This window comes from Xiphophorus couchianus, chromosome 5 (genome assembly GCF_001444195.1).
Source record: "Xiphophorus couchianus chromosome 5, X_couchianus-1.0, whole genome shotgun sequence".
In the NCBI taxonomy this organism is placed as follows: domain Eukaryota; kingdom Metazoa; phylum Chordata; class Actinopteri; order Cyprinodontiformes; family Poeciliidae; genus Xiphophorus; species Xiphophorus couchianus.
In genome coordinates, this window is record NC_040232.1 from 2,837,921 (window position 1) to 2,851,265 (window position 13,345).

A 13,345-nucleotide genomic window follows, 5' to 3' on the forward strand; every position below is an offset into this window, starting at 1 on the left:
TGAAAACAGCAAAGATAATACATTTAATATTGTTTATCTTTTGGGCAGATACAATGTAAACATGTAGAAGATACAAAACAAGAGAAAGACACTGAGACTCATCAAAATGAAGCTGGAGATAAGAAACGGCCCTGTTTTCAAAAGGGAAGGTCTCAGATCGGGAGACATCCGGACTTTCAGTCCTCGTGGCACGTCTTCTGAAAACAAGGAGTCAGCGAGGCTTTAACCCAACGCAGAGAAAGAAAACAGAGGAAACATGAAGGAGTAGCACCTCGTTTGGTCCAACTGAAGGCCTGCAGTTGTTTGTTAGCACGGCTGGTAAACTGGTTCTCTGTCGGGATTTACAGAGCAGGACTTCTGATCTGCAGGAACTTTCCGGTGGGAGTTTTTGGCACTCTGCGTTCCACAGCAGGGAGGAGATGAACTCTGTTCTCTGACTGATCAGGATGTCTGGGATACGCTCACAATCAACTTAACTTAAGATGAACCTTTGTCCTAATTAAACCGAGGCCTCAGATGAAAACAGCCACAGCAGCGAGCTTCATTCCTCAACACAGCCTCTTCCTCTTCCTCCTTCTTCTCGATCTCTTAAACTAAACCAGAAAGTAAATTAAAAACCTGCAGAATCGTCCTCAACCTTCACTTCCTAAACCTGTCCAACCAAACCTGCTCCTCTCACCACCAGCTCTCCCTCCTTCCACAAACTTGGCTTCATTACATGCAAAGAAACTTTCCACATCCACTTCAACACCTTCAGTTTTCCTTTGAACAAAACAAGAAAGGAGAAAAGCGAAGAAAGAGACCGGCTCACACCTATTGTTTCCCAAAAACCTCCTCAAACACTTCAGGGAGATGCGGAATCTGAAATTAAATCCGATTCAAACGCTGACCAACATGCTTTCACCGCCCATCTCCCTGCACCCTCCTTCACCTGAACACACCTGCTCTGAAACACACATCACATCAACATTCTCTGAGACAACCAGGACATTTCAAGGGGAAGAGGAAACTTAGCTGTGTGGAGGAAGTGTGACATTTCACCAAGCTGTTTTTAAATGAATAATAACCGACTGTTGGGACGTCCAGAGGGATCTGGACAGCAGAGCTGCAGGTGGATGGAAACCAACAGATCCTCATCAGGTCCACAAACTTTTCTGCGTAAATTTGTTTTTTTTTAAAAGTCGCTGCTGCTGAGAGACCCTCGGATAAAAAGTCTGTTCTGGAATGATGCTGAGAGTTAGACGAGCAGCTTAAAATTATTCCCAATTCTCCATTAATTCCACTTCAGACTGAAAGAATGTCAAAGAGGGAACCACAAGAGAGCTGCACAAAATGGGATTTTTGAAGTTTTAGACAGTATAAAATGGAAACGTAACAATTTGCTAAAGAAAAAAAAAGCAAACATTGAATTTTCCCAAATATTCAGAATGTGGTTCATAAAACCAATGCAACATGATGCTGACCTGTGTCAATATTTTAGTCTAACTTATTTATTATCTGTGGATCTTCCTGAAAACAATGGTGCGTTTCGTACTGGGGACATCAGGATCCAGTCGGATCTGGGAATAATCCCGACGCGTCAACAGTGTTTCAGATGGAAGCTGTAATTCCACTGGAATATGTAAATAGTTTCTGGGAAAAACAACAAATCTAATAAACTGTTTATTTATGTGCAGTTTACGTATCCAGACACTAACGAACATTTTCCAGAACAGACACTGGAAAGACTGGTTGATTTACTGGGAAGCAAACCAACACAAGAGCAACTAAACAGAATAAAAACCCCACAGTTTCTCCAACTTTCAACTAAAACCCAGTTAAGCTGAGTGTGAGATGATCCCTAAATCTGCTTTTCAACAAAAAAAGAGAAAATATCAAATTCTAACTATTCAAGTCTTCAGAGACGTTTAAGTTGATTTTTCCAAATTGGAAATCAGAAATTTTGACTTCCAAATAACAGCACTGGCAACAAAACGCAACTGAAACATTGTTCAGCTGGGTGTGACGTAATACCCAAATCACAGTTTTTACTTTAATCTGCTGAGAAAAAGCAAGGATTTCCCTTTTTCAGTGGCCTTATTCTACATAAACGTAGTTAATCCCAGAAAGAATACATTATTTTAACGTTTTTGAACTTTTATAGTGAAACTGCAGCTTTTCAGTGCAAATTAGCAGGAATTGATCTAAAATGATCATTTTTTCCCCAGCAAATTTAAACTTTTACCAGATTTAATCTTTAGACAAATTTAAATTAATGTTCAAAGTTAAACTAAACTGACATGAATCTGCTGAACATTTTGCCAAATGTTCTCTTGTCCAAATTTCCAAAGTTTATTTTCTTTCCAGATGAAAACAGAAATCATATCTGATTTAGTTGTTTTTTTCCAAGTTTTTTTAAACTGTAAAGCTCTAAAGGTGAAAAATTAGACATCTTCAACATTCGCTCCAGAGCTCTGAGGATGGTTTCAAGCTTTTCATTTAACTCTCAGGAGCAGATTTATTCCTGAAATTTGACTTAAAGTATTCAAACTGAAGGTTTCTAGCCCCTAACGAGACGGAGAGCTGCGTGCGCTGACCTATAGCACGTCAGTGCGGCCTGCTGGGGGCTCTGCGCTGAGAAAAACATCAGATTTTTCTGTTTGGTGAACATCCAGGAAGATGATGGATGGAGCAGAAATGGGCTGGAGGAGGATTCGTCTCTCAGGTCTCTTGTTTACTGCTGAGACTCTCCGGCTGATGTCAGCGAGCGCGCCCGCGCCATCACCTACTCTTAAGTGTCACCTTTACCGTGCGAACGGCGGCGAGGAGGTCTGACTGGGTCTGACAGCGAGGGAGGGGGGGAATGTCAGCAGAGACGCTCCTGTGGGTTGAGAGGGAGGACGCGCTCCCGAGGGCGAGGAAAAACAACAACACACAAAAATCTCAAAACTCCAGTCAGGCACGAACGTGACAGCTCAAAGCGGGGCCACTGAAGGCCCCTGAAGACGGGGCCCATGGCTCTCCGCTGCCAGATGGATGTGATGTGACTCCGGAGCGGGTTTCAGTGGAGATCCTCCCGCTTTGGTCCAATGTGTTTCAGGGTCTCGGTTTGATCCAGGACGTCCATCCCCAGCACTTTTCCTTTTTTTTTTTTTTTTTTTTTACATCTGTGGCGCCGTTTCTGTCTATTGCACATATCCTCACGGGTACATTTCAACTTTTGACAAATAAAACACAGAAAGAAAAAGAAATTTAAAGCATAGTTAAATGCTGCACAGGCAAACGTAGATTTGGTACAGAAAGATTTCCTTGAACAAAGGTTCAGAGCAATCAAACGAAGAAGTATGCAGTCATAACATGAGCTGAAGTGATTCAACACATTTACATAATGCCGTCGTCAGAAAGGGACCAATCAGCATGCTCACTCTGGGTGCAGTAATGAAACATCAACGCTTGTTATCCTTTAAGCCAGCTGAATTCATCTGGGTTCGGGTCACAGAGGTAACAGCAACATTTCATCTGCATTCTGTCACTACAGCCACAAATCTTAATGGAAATGGATGAAAATGGAAGAAATTGCTTGGATAAAGTCAGACGATGTTCAACTTCCTGACCTGCAAACAAAACTACCAAACTTTGCGTGGCAGAAGATTAAAGTACATCATCACGACTGTCATGTAGCTGGAGAGGTTGTAAGATTTCACACTAGGGGGGAAGTTCAGCAATACAACCACCCTAATGTTAGTGATCATTCAGACCAAAGCATGCCATGTGTTAAGATGGCCTAGTCAAAGTCCAGACCTAAATCCATCAGCAAATCTGTGACAAGACATGAAAAATGATCAAAGATGCTCTACTTCCAACCCGACTGATTTTAAAACTTATTGTAAGTGGAGTAAAATTAGATTTTCTAATTTTGTGGCATTAGAAGACCTTTGTCTTTAGTAGCAGGGGAGGAAGAACTGGACTTAGAGGAGATCGACACAGTAAGCCTGAGGAGCCGACCGTCTCCACACAATCCGGCTTCAAGGACTCGGAGCTTCTACACATGATGTTCCTGCCCTCTACTTCCTTCCACTTTACATTTATTCACCAAACTGTGTTGGTCTACAACATAAAAAAAACAATAAAGAAACTGAGGTTTGTGGTTGTAATGAGACACAATGTAAAAAAAAATCATTTGTTAACTTGTCTTAGTATTATGTTTAAGGTGCCGTACCCCGGAAATCCCCTACTGGAGGGAATGCTTGTGTCTTGTTCTTTTCAGTTATGATCCATAACTAACGAAGGATGGAAGGAGGAAGGAGAACAAAATCAAGATCTTCACCTCCCAGCTCAGCTCAGCTCAGCTCAGCTCAGCACAGCAGCCTGGAGCAGAGCTCTCACTTCCCTCTCCATCACTCATGAACAATCTCCAAGATACTTGAACTCTGATTGAGGCAGAGACCCAGATAATTATTTGATGAATAGATCCTTAGAAAGGGTGAATATGCTGATTGTTAAATCATAAAAACCTCATAATAAATATGCTTTTAAATCAGGCATTATGTAAAGACCAATAAAGATGAAGGAAGTGCTCGTGCTTTGCTAAAGTTGCAGCCCACAGCATAAAGAAATGCAAAAATAAATTACTGTCTGATACAAAATTAAATAGTAACAAATCAATTCAGTAAATTTAGCTGCACTATGATTGAAAAATAAAGTAAAATTTCTGAGATACTCACTGACCAGCAGCGCATTTTTATTCTTGCACTGAGGTAGAAAATCTTGTAGTACCTCTCAACCTCCACACGAGGTCTCTGTTTCGCCAATTGTATCAAAACAGCTGACTTCCACATCAAGAGTTTGAGCTGTAAATTTAAATAAAAATGACAAAAAATTTAATAAGTAATGTGCTGAGTATTTACTGCATCTTTACATTAATGCACCACAAAACAAGTTTTAAAGTGCACTAATTTCCCAAAACAGAACCGCTTCGTTCCTCGTTATTGCCGTTGTGCAATCACAGAGCAAAGAAAATAATTTTATGGTTTCGTTAAAATAGACTCTGAGCAGTTTATGTACTCTGTTAGAGATTATGATACTGTCCAGCAGAAACATAATAAAATAAAATACACATAAAGCCTAAAGTGTGTCAGAAAATGTATTTCAGCTGTCTTGAACATCCGTTGATTGCGAATCTGAAAGTTCAGCTATAACTCTGAATGTGACGTATCACAGGGTATTATTGATACTTTTGTCCATAATTGCACAGTTTTATTTGCAGGATATTGGGATACTTGTTGAATAAAAATTATTCAAAACATTAAAATTAGTTATTAAGACTCTATTGGACAGCATTAATAATATTATTTTTTTACATATTGTTGCCATTGTTCTTTAATTTTGTGAAAACATGTCAAGTTCTTCCAGGAACAGAAAAAGTTTTAAATATTTGTAATTAAAAGCCTGTTCATTTTTTTTTACCATAAATAACAGGTAAAGTAGAAAATGTTTATTTTGCCAATGAAAAGCTGTTTCTATTTGGTGTGATCACATTTTGAAAGTGTCCCTGGGATTTATTTCACATGTTGCAGTGACAGCAGCTTTATATTGCATACATGAAACAAAACACATATAGGAACAGATTTTTCTGGAGATAAAATCTTTGTAAGCTACTTGTTTTGTCTGGAATTTTGGTCTAAAAGGCATACATTAAAAAACTAAATATCCAACTTCCAAAGTTTTCCACGTCACTAAATACATGTTTGAATATCATAACACCTTTGAGGAATGTAAGCACCAGTTTAGGCCAACTTGTTTGTTCAGAGTTAGTTTGAACTTCAAACAGATGTTCCAAGACGGCAGAAATAATTCTCAGAGGAAGACTTGCATCAAAACGTGACAATGAAACAGACATGAAAAAAGAGAGATTTCATAGTCGTCTTCGTCAATCTGTTTGATCAGGAACTGGAATCAGGATGCTTGGAACTCTGAAGCGGTAATAGTAAAACTCTTGGTGGTGTTCGCAGGACTATGGCACTCTTGAAGAAAGATTTGGTTGATTTAAAGTTCTGCCATCAGGTGATCAAACACAAAAGGCACTTATTGGCCATCATAATCAGCAAAGCCAGTATCCTGCTTAGCTTCTGCAGAATCGAAACCTCTCCCTTATTATGTCAATGTTTTTCTCTGCCTTCCTGCTTCAGAGGTGTTCTGTTTTTTTCTCTCATTCTCTGAAAAATTTATTGTGTTCTTTCCTATTTCCTCCATCTTTTCATAAGTGTACATTATCAAGGACATATTGCTTAAGGGAGGTTGGGGGTAACATTCTTAGGGACTCACGGCCCACAGCTCTATGGAGACATCATATAAGGGGACTGGGTTTCATTTTTTCCGCTCCAGGTAATTAGACGGGACCCAGCCCTTGCGGGGAAGCAGGCTGTCCTGCACCTGGCAATACCACCATCCGTTGGGGTTTCTCTCCAGAACCTCTAGACATGTTCCTTCAGTGAAGCCCATAGTCTCCTCGTCGCCACGGTAGTCTGCGATGGACACGTACACATCCCTGCCGAGGTTATTGTGGATTAGCTGGCTCTTCTCGATGGGCTTGGGACGCACTGTGGACACTGGGATCCCGTTGCGCTGGCTCACTCTGCTCAAGGCATCAGGGACATTGGAGGTGCTGAAGGCGGTTCCTGAGCATCCCAGACCGGAGCGCTCAACTGGCCTCGTCTGGCTTTCGACGACAACGTGGGGTCGTACAGTACTGAAGGAGGCATTTCTGCGAACTCCGAGAGTGGCAGAACCAGAGCTGTAGTGGTCACTCCTGCCGAGGGACTCGTTTCTCCGTAAGGAACCAGTCATGTAGTGGGAATCCTTAGAGGTCTGTGATGTGGTCACAAAAACAGACTGGGGTCTGACCGCCACCTGCCGTACACCATTTCTCATCCGTACACCTCCGTTAACCAGTCCAGAGGGTTTGGAGAAGCCTCCGGGGGGCTTGGAAGGAATCGGAGGAGAATTTCCTCTCAATCCTTGGTGCTGCTGGGTCAGACCCTGAATGTTGATGTTATTCAGGGCTAAAACATGCTTCTCATTCTTCTCCAGGCTGTTAGACTTTTTCCCACTATTTCTTTGTCCATTTGACTCCAAAACACCTGGATCACCCACCTTCTTGACCGGTTCAAGGTAATAAGAGGGAGCCCAGCCCTCCTCTGAGCCCCAGCGGACGTACCACCAACCGCTCTCCTGCTTCTCTAAAACCTCAACTTCCACTCCTGCCGGAAAACTGATTTCAGAGTCCTGGACCTTCTTGTAGACATCAACAGAGCGGTACAAGGTAGGGCCTTCCACATCTGAGTCCCCTCGGCTCCCCTTAGAGTATACAGAAGACAGATCGGACGTACTGCGTGAACACATGGAACCCTCTGAGGAGATAACAGAAGCTGTCTCCGAGTCATCCCCGCGAGTCGGTTTGAGGACATGTCGATACTGACTGGCAGGCCTCAGCTGCCGTCTCAGAGAGCTGATGTCCATTCTCTCAGGGCTCTGGGGTTCTGATTTGGTCAGGAGGGGTTTAGGTCTGACAGACGGCTTGGGTCTGGTGGAAGGGCTCTGACCGATTCCTGGTTCAATATCCCGCTTAAGGGCGGGACTTTTCTTTGGACCTCTGACTAGTTCGTCTGATGAAGAGTGAGGGCTGCTGTCCTGAGACCTCATGTCTACATGTCTGCCAAGTGTCTGGCTTCTTCTGCTCATCTCTGGCGTCATTGTTTTCCTGGTTAGACCAGCTAAAGGGGAAGATCCAGAAGGTTTCCTTGGGACTGTTGAGGAATGGTAGCTCCTTGGAGAGCTGGGTTCACTGGAACCTTTAACTCTGGTTCCTTCAACGCCACTGCTCAGTCTGAAGCCATCATTCTCATAGATACACTCCTCCTTACTGACCTCTTCCACAGATCTGAACGAGGTTCTTCGATGAGCGAAAACTGGGGAAGCTTTGCAGACTGGAGGTGAAGCTTTATTTGACGGAGGGGAGCTGTGGTACTTTTCAGAGACAACATTGCTGGTCTTCACCTCTTGGGAGCGCTCGTTCTTCAGAAACTCACTGTCAGATTCGCCCTCGGATCCGATTGCGGGAATATCATACTCCGGTTCCTCATACACTGGCCTGCTGGGCTGCTCCGTGGCTTTGGAGGAAGGGTTCAGAGGCTGGGGGGCGTCCTCTGAGTCTTGTTTTTTGATCGGGGGAGCCGGTGGAGGGACTTTGGGGCGGGTGAGAGTGCTGCTCCGTCTGCTGAGGTTGGGCTTCTTGCGCTTGTCGATGTAGGAGCAGGGGGCCCAGCCTTCCATCTCCCCAATCTGCACGTACCACCAACCTCCTGGGTTCTTCTCTATCACCTACACAAGAAACAAACCCATGTTAGTGCAGTCAAAGTCACATGCAATTAATTTTGCTTTGAATTAAATTAAATAGAGTTTTCAGGTTTGTAAATATTGACTCCTCATGCAAGTTACAAAAATTTGGAGGTATTCAACCAGTCGATGCGACAGTTCGTGAGATCAACGTGAAGGGACGGGACAAAAGGTGTGCACCCCTCACCCAAGTTTAATGTGTCAACTATAAAACTAGCTTTATTATGCATTGATACGCACAGTGGAAACAATCTTAAAGCGACAGCAGACACTAACATCTAGCTCTTCTTTCTCCCCACTCTTGGGGGTTCAACCAATCAGCCCCAAAAATAAAATAAAGATGCTCCTGCATTGGCTTCTTTCCAATAGTATATGAAGTAACATTGTGTCTGGTATTTCAGCTTTCTAAGCTGCATTTTCTTTAGAATATTTTAGATATGCTCTAGGAAAACATCTGTGAATTGGCACACTTTTCGCAAATAATTTGGAGTTTTGTTCCAAAGAAAAACCTGTGAATACCAAACTGCAAATTGGTTGGGATTCAGTATATTGCAATAGAAGACACTGATTCTTTACAAAGTCTATTTTAGTTTATTTAGTCTTATAATATTTGACATTTTAAATACATTTTATTTCTAAATTCAAATATAGGGGCCTTATTTTTTTAAATTTTTTTTAAGAGAGGACATTTTGGAAGAAAAAGCATTTAGAAAATGTATTAATCAAAATACTGATTGGTAGAATAATAAAAAACGGTTAGTGTACGACACTAATATGCTGTTAAATGCTAATAAATTTCTTCCACAAATGGCTCCCCTGATGTTTAATGTCTTGTTTATAATCACGAGTCCCTCATGAAGCCCCCCGAAGGGATCTCCCACAGAGTCTTTATCTTTCCGCCCAGAGGAAACTCTCCACATGATCTCATTAAAACGTGTCTCAAGGTCGCACTCCGCTGACATACATATGCGATCAGCCCGCTCTCATCTCTGCAGCAACACTCTGCATCTGTCCTCTTACATCAGCCTTTTGTCCTCCACGGAAACTGATGCCATCGGAGATGGAGGACTGGAAATCTGCTATGGTGTAATACTCTGCTTCCACAGCAGGGGGCTCTGGTGGCTTTGGTAACTGGAGACCCTAAAAAGGAAGGTAAAGAAGATGGATTCATGCAACCATTCTATATAAATAATGTAACACGTATAAAATCAATATATTTTACAGTTAAGGGGAAAATGACGACTCATAATGTTTTTTTTATTAGCAGGGAGTTTGTGATTTGTCTCACCAAATTGGTCTCTCTTCTTGGGGGAGGTTTCTGCCTCAGATTTGGAGACCCTGACAAACACAATAAATCTCCTCAGTCTGGTCAGAGTAACAGAGCAGCAATAAAATCTGGTAAACAGAAACTTCACGCAATGTTTAGTTTGTGAGAGAAAACAAAATCCACAAAAAGTCTGAAAATCCTCATGTTAGATCTACAAGCTACGATGGAGCATTAGGGCCATACTAAGAAAAAAATGAAATTACTAGAATAAAGTCATATTATTAGAAGAATAAACTCATACGACAGTACAGTCATAGTATTACCAGAATAAAATTGTAATATTATGATTCTCGAGATTTTATGACCTTATGCCCATAATTTTTTTTTATTTTTTCCCCTAATACTCCATCATACAAGCAGGTTAGTGTAGCAAATATAATTTATTTCATAATCATCATCACACACCACCAGTCAGACTTACCTACAGCTTCAAAGCCTACACACACACAAAGACATTTTTTACCTTCTCATACACAAACTACTTCATCATTTTACAGCAGGTGATTCTCTGCTTTTGTCTCTGGTGTAAAAAGTTAAATAAGCTTCAAAGTTCAGAACATATCCTCACCAATTTCCACTCTGTGTGGAGCCACTCGTGCCACAGCTGGAGACCCGGGCTCCCCTCTGACTTTCTCACTCAGGGCAGAACTGGCGGCTATCCCCAGGCAGGGGCTGTTGGTGTCACGGCCGGCGCTCAGCCTCCTGCCCGTCTCGGCGTTGATTTCTGAGTTATAGGGCATGGGCAGGCTGATCTCGCTCTTGGTGATGTGGCGCTCTGGCGTGTTGCTTCCCTCTCCGTCTGTCTGGATGTCCTTCTCGCTGACCGACTTCTTCTGCAGCAGGTTGCTGATCTCCATGATGTTTCCGATGATCTCCACGGGGCCCGTTAGGGTTTTCTTACGAGGCGAGAAGTCATCTTTTAGTTTCTTCAAGTAGGAGGCCGGTGCCCACCCCTCCTTTCCTAAATATCTTTTGGTGAAACAGACAAAGAAAAATCTTTTACTGTCTTGTCTTGATCATTTTCTCTCTGTCTGATCTCTACATGCATCTTTCCCAGATTAAACCAAGCACAATGCTTTTCACAGGTATTAGAACTCCAAAGAGTTGCTATAAAATGTACAAAAATAAAACTATTTAGCAACACATCCTATATTTTTAAATTGCTATGTTCTCCTACTACTCTAACTGTATGTTCGCTCAGCTTTTTTCTCATGTTTTTTTGATCATGTTATCTGGGGTTCTGATTAGTGGTTCTTCCCTCGAATGGAGCATAAGCTGCAATAATTCTGCCAACATTCTTTTTCTTCTGCTATTAACCTTTTACTTTTCTTCTGCACAGAAAGTACTCTGTGTTTTTTGTGCGTATGCTGCATTTTCTCCAATCCCCAGTCAGTCGTGGCAGACAGTCGCTCAGACAGTCGCTCATACTGAACCCAGTTCTGGTTCTGCTGGAGGTTCCTTTCTGTTCAAGTGGAGTTTTTCCTCTCCACTGTTGCTACATGCATGCTTGGTCTGAGGGATTGTTGTAAGGTCTATGGCACAATTCTGGTTGACTAACCTGATGTACCACCAGCCCTCCAGGTTCTTCTGGATTACCTCCACGGTGACCCCTTTCTCAAAGCTCACTTCATCCGCGCCTTGGCTGGTGTACGGCTGGATCGTCAAATATTTCTCCTCTATTGAAAAAGAAGGGTGAACAGTCAAAACAAGAGCAAGAAGTTTCTTTTTGGATGAGAAATGGTAAATGGGACCCTTATTAAAAGCTCCTTCCTCTGGGTAAATTGTCATTTCTTGCAGCTGAGGTAAGCTCTTTGGACATTGGTGAAGCCTTCATCTCTGGAGAGATGGTTATTCCTCTTCAATTTGTGACTTCTCTCACAGAATAAAAGATATTTGAGCTACAATCTGTCTTGACTGGTCCCTATTTGACCATTACTCCTCTCTCACACTCTGCTATCCCTCAAAGACCCTGTAAGGGAAGGAAATCCCTCCATGGGTTCAATTTATAAACTTCTGTTCATATTTGTTTTGGCCGAGGTACTGCATGTTTAGACAACTATTTCTTCTGGTTTCGGATGCTGTGCAGCTGCAAGGATTTTTGCTCTTACCTTTATACTTTTGGACAACTGTTTTCATGAGTGGTGGTTTTTGATATGGGCGACATTGGCAACCCAGGGCGGCTTCTATAGAGGTAAATTATCTGCAATATTCAGGTCATTGTATTCAATTCACTCCATCATGTAACTGACAGATTTGGATGTGATTTGGTCCAGATGCAGACCTGTGGTGACTATGGGAAGGATTGTTTTTTGCAAAATGTTGATCTAGAAGAACCTGAGGGCACCATGAGTTTGATGTGTCAGAGTCATGGTGAGCGTCTAAACTTTTGCATGCCTTTAAGTCTGCTCTGGTGTAAGGGGAAAAGCTCTTTATGACATAGTTTTATTAGGTTAGGTTAATTTATTTATACCCAGAGGTATAAATTGTTTTGTAGCTATAAATCATGTGGTGTGAATTCAGGCAAAGGTGTAAAAATGATCAAATCAACTCAGCAGGAGGAGGAAGGTATGGGTGGGTTTCTGTGCTAGCTTTTTCCAAATTATGCACACACTGTTGTCTATGAGTCATAACTGTGTCCTGCATCCACAGACACATTAGCTTGACTTGAACAAGAAGAAGCTTAGGCTATATTCACAAAACAACTTGGAAAACGATCGCAGTACATTGTCGCATCGCTCACTTCCAACGCCCATCATGGCACCCAACGTTCGGCTGGGTGAGTCTGGCTCTAGTGTACAGCTGTTGGAGTGATTGGTAAGATGAGAAAATGCTTTACAAATTCAGTCCATGAACTACTGTCGCTAAAGATTGTTCTAAGCATGCCAGATCCTACCAAATCAAATCATTTTTTCACTCCTCTCTGATCCAGGTCTATGGATGTCCAAAGCAAATCATTCCTCCTTCTAATCCATTCCTGATGTTTATGCTTTTCCTAAACCTTTATTAAAGGAGATAATTGTTTTTGCAGACCCAACGCCACCAATGAAGCAAAAATGAAAAGTCTTATATGCCATAAAAAGGTTCAACCACTCAGTAGGTTCAAATAACTGAAAGTCCAGCAAGATTAGTTTGAGCAGCAGTGAAGCGTTAGCTGAACTGGTATCCAGTTGAGTTTAGGTCTCCAAAAAGGTTTAATGGGCTCATTCTCTGGTGGCGACAGTTAGCCTGGTGACTCATTTCAGAGGCGCTACGGAGGCTGAGGTTGATGTGATTAAAACCAGTCTCCTGATTGGGCTGTGGCCCACTTTAGCACTTTTCCATAAGCTCATTCCTGGGCCAAGCCTCGGAGTTCTGGGAGACACATCTGGTGAGGTAAGAGTCCTGCACAGCAGCCTGAAGAACTGCTGAGGTGAATCAGATTAGAAAGACACAGGGAATGATTAGATGTTGTGCAGATCTAAAATAAGTTTTCATGAGACCTTCAGAAAGTCATGACAACTACTGACTGAAAATTATTGATCATTCCTATTAAGTCTGACAGCAACTTAGCAATCTTCCACACAGAAGTAGACTAAATTTAAGATTTTCTGATATGTATTAATGAATTATACATCTCTTTATAAAATCAGCAGGTTTTGTGGATAA

General features: G+C 42.1%; 1 protein-coding gene across 6 annotated transcripts in view; it reads right to left on the reverse strand.

Moving 5' to 3' along the window:
- sh3pxd2aa (SH3 and PX domains 2Aa) overlaps nt 1-13,345 on the reverse strand; it is a 91,126-nt gene continuing 77,781 nt past the window's right edge. For 3 of the 6 annotated variants that reach the window (XM_028016313.1, XM_028016317.1, XM_028016319.1), the window contains 6 exons: nt 11,259-11,376; nt 10,269-10,669; nt 10,122-10,136; nt 9,662-9,711; nt 9,394-9,513; nt 1-8,358 (listed from right to left, as the gene is read on the reverse strand). In XM_028016313.1, coding sequence (XP_027872114.1) covers nt 6,346-8,358; nt 9,394-9,513; nt 9,662-9,711; nt 10,122-10,136; nt 10,269-10,669; nt 11,259-11,376 — 2,717 coding nt within the window. In that variant the 3' untranslated portion in view covers nt 1-6,345. The remainder of the gene's footprint in view (nt 8,359-9,393; nt 9,514-9,661; nt 9,712-10,121; nt 10,137-10,268; nt 10,670-11,258; nt 11,377-13,345) is intronic. The other 3 variants (XM_028016318.1, XM_028016316.1, XR_003595355.1) reach the window with 2 other exon arrangements.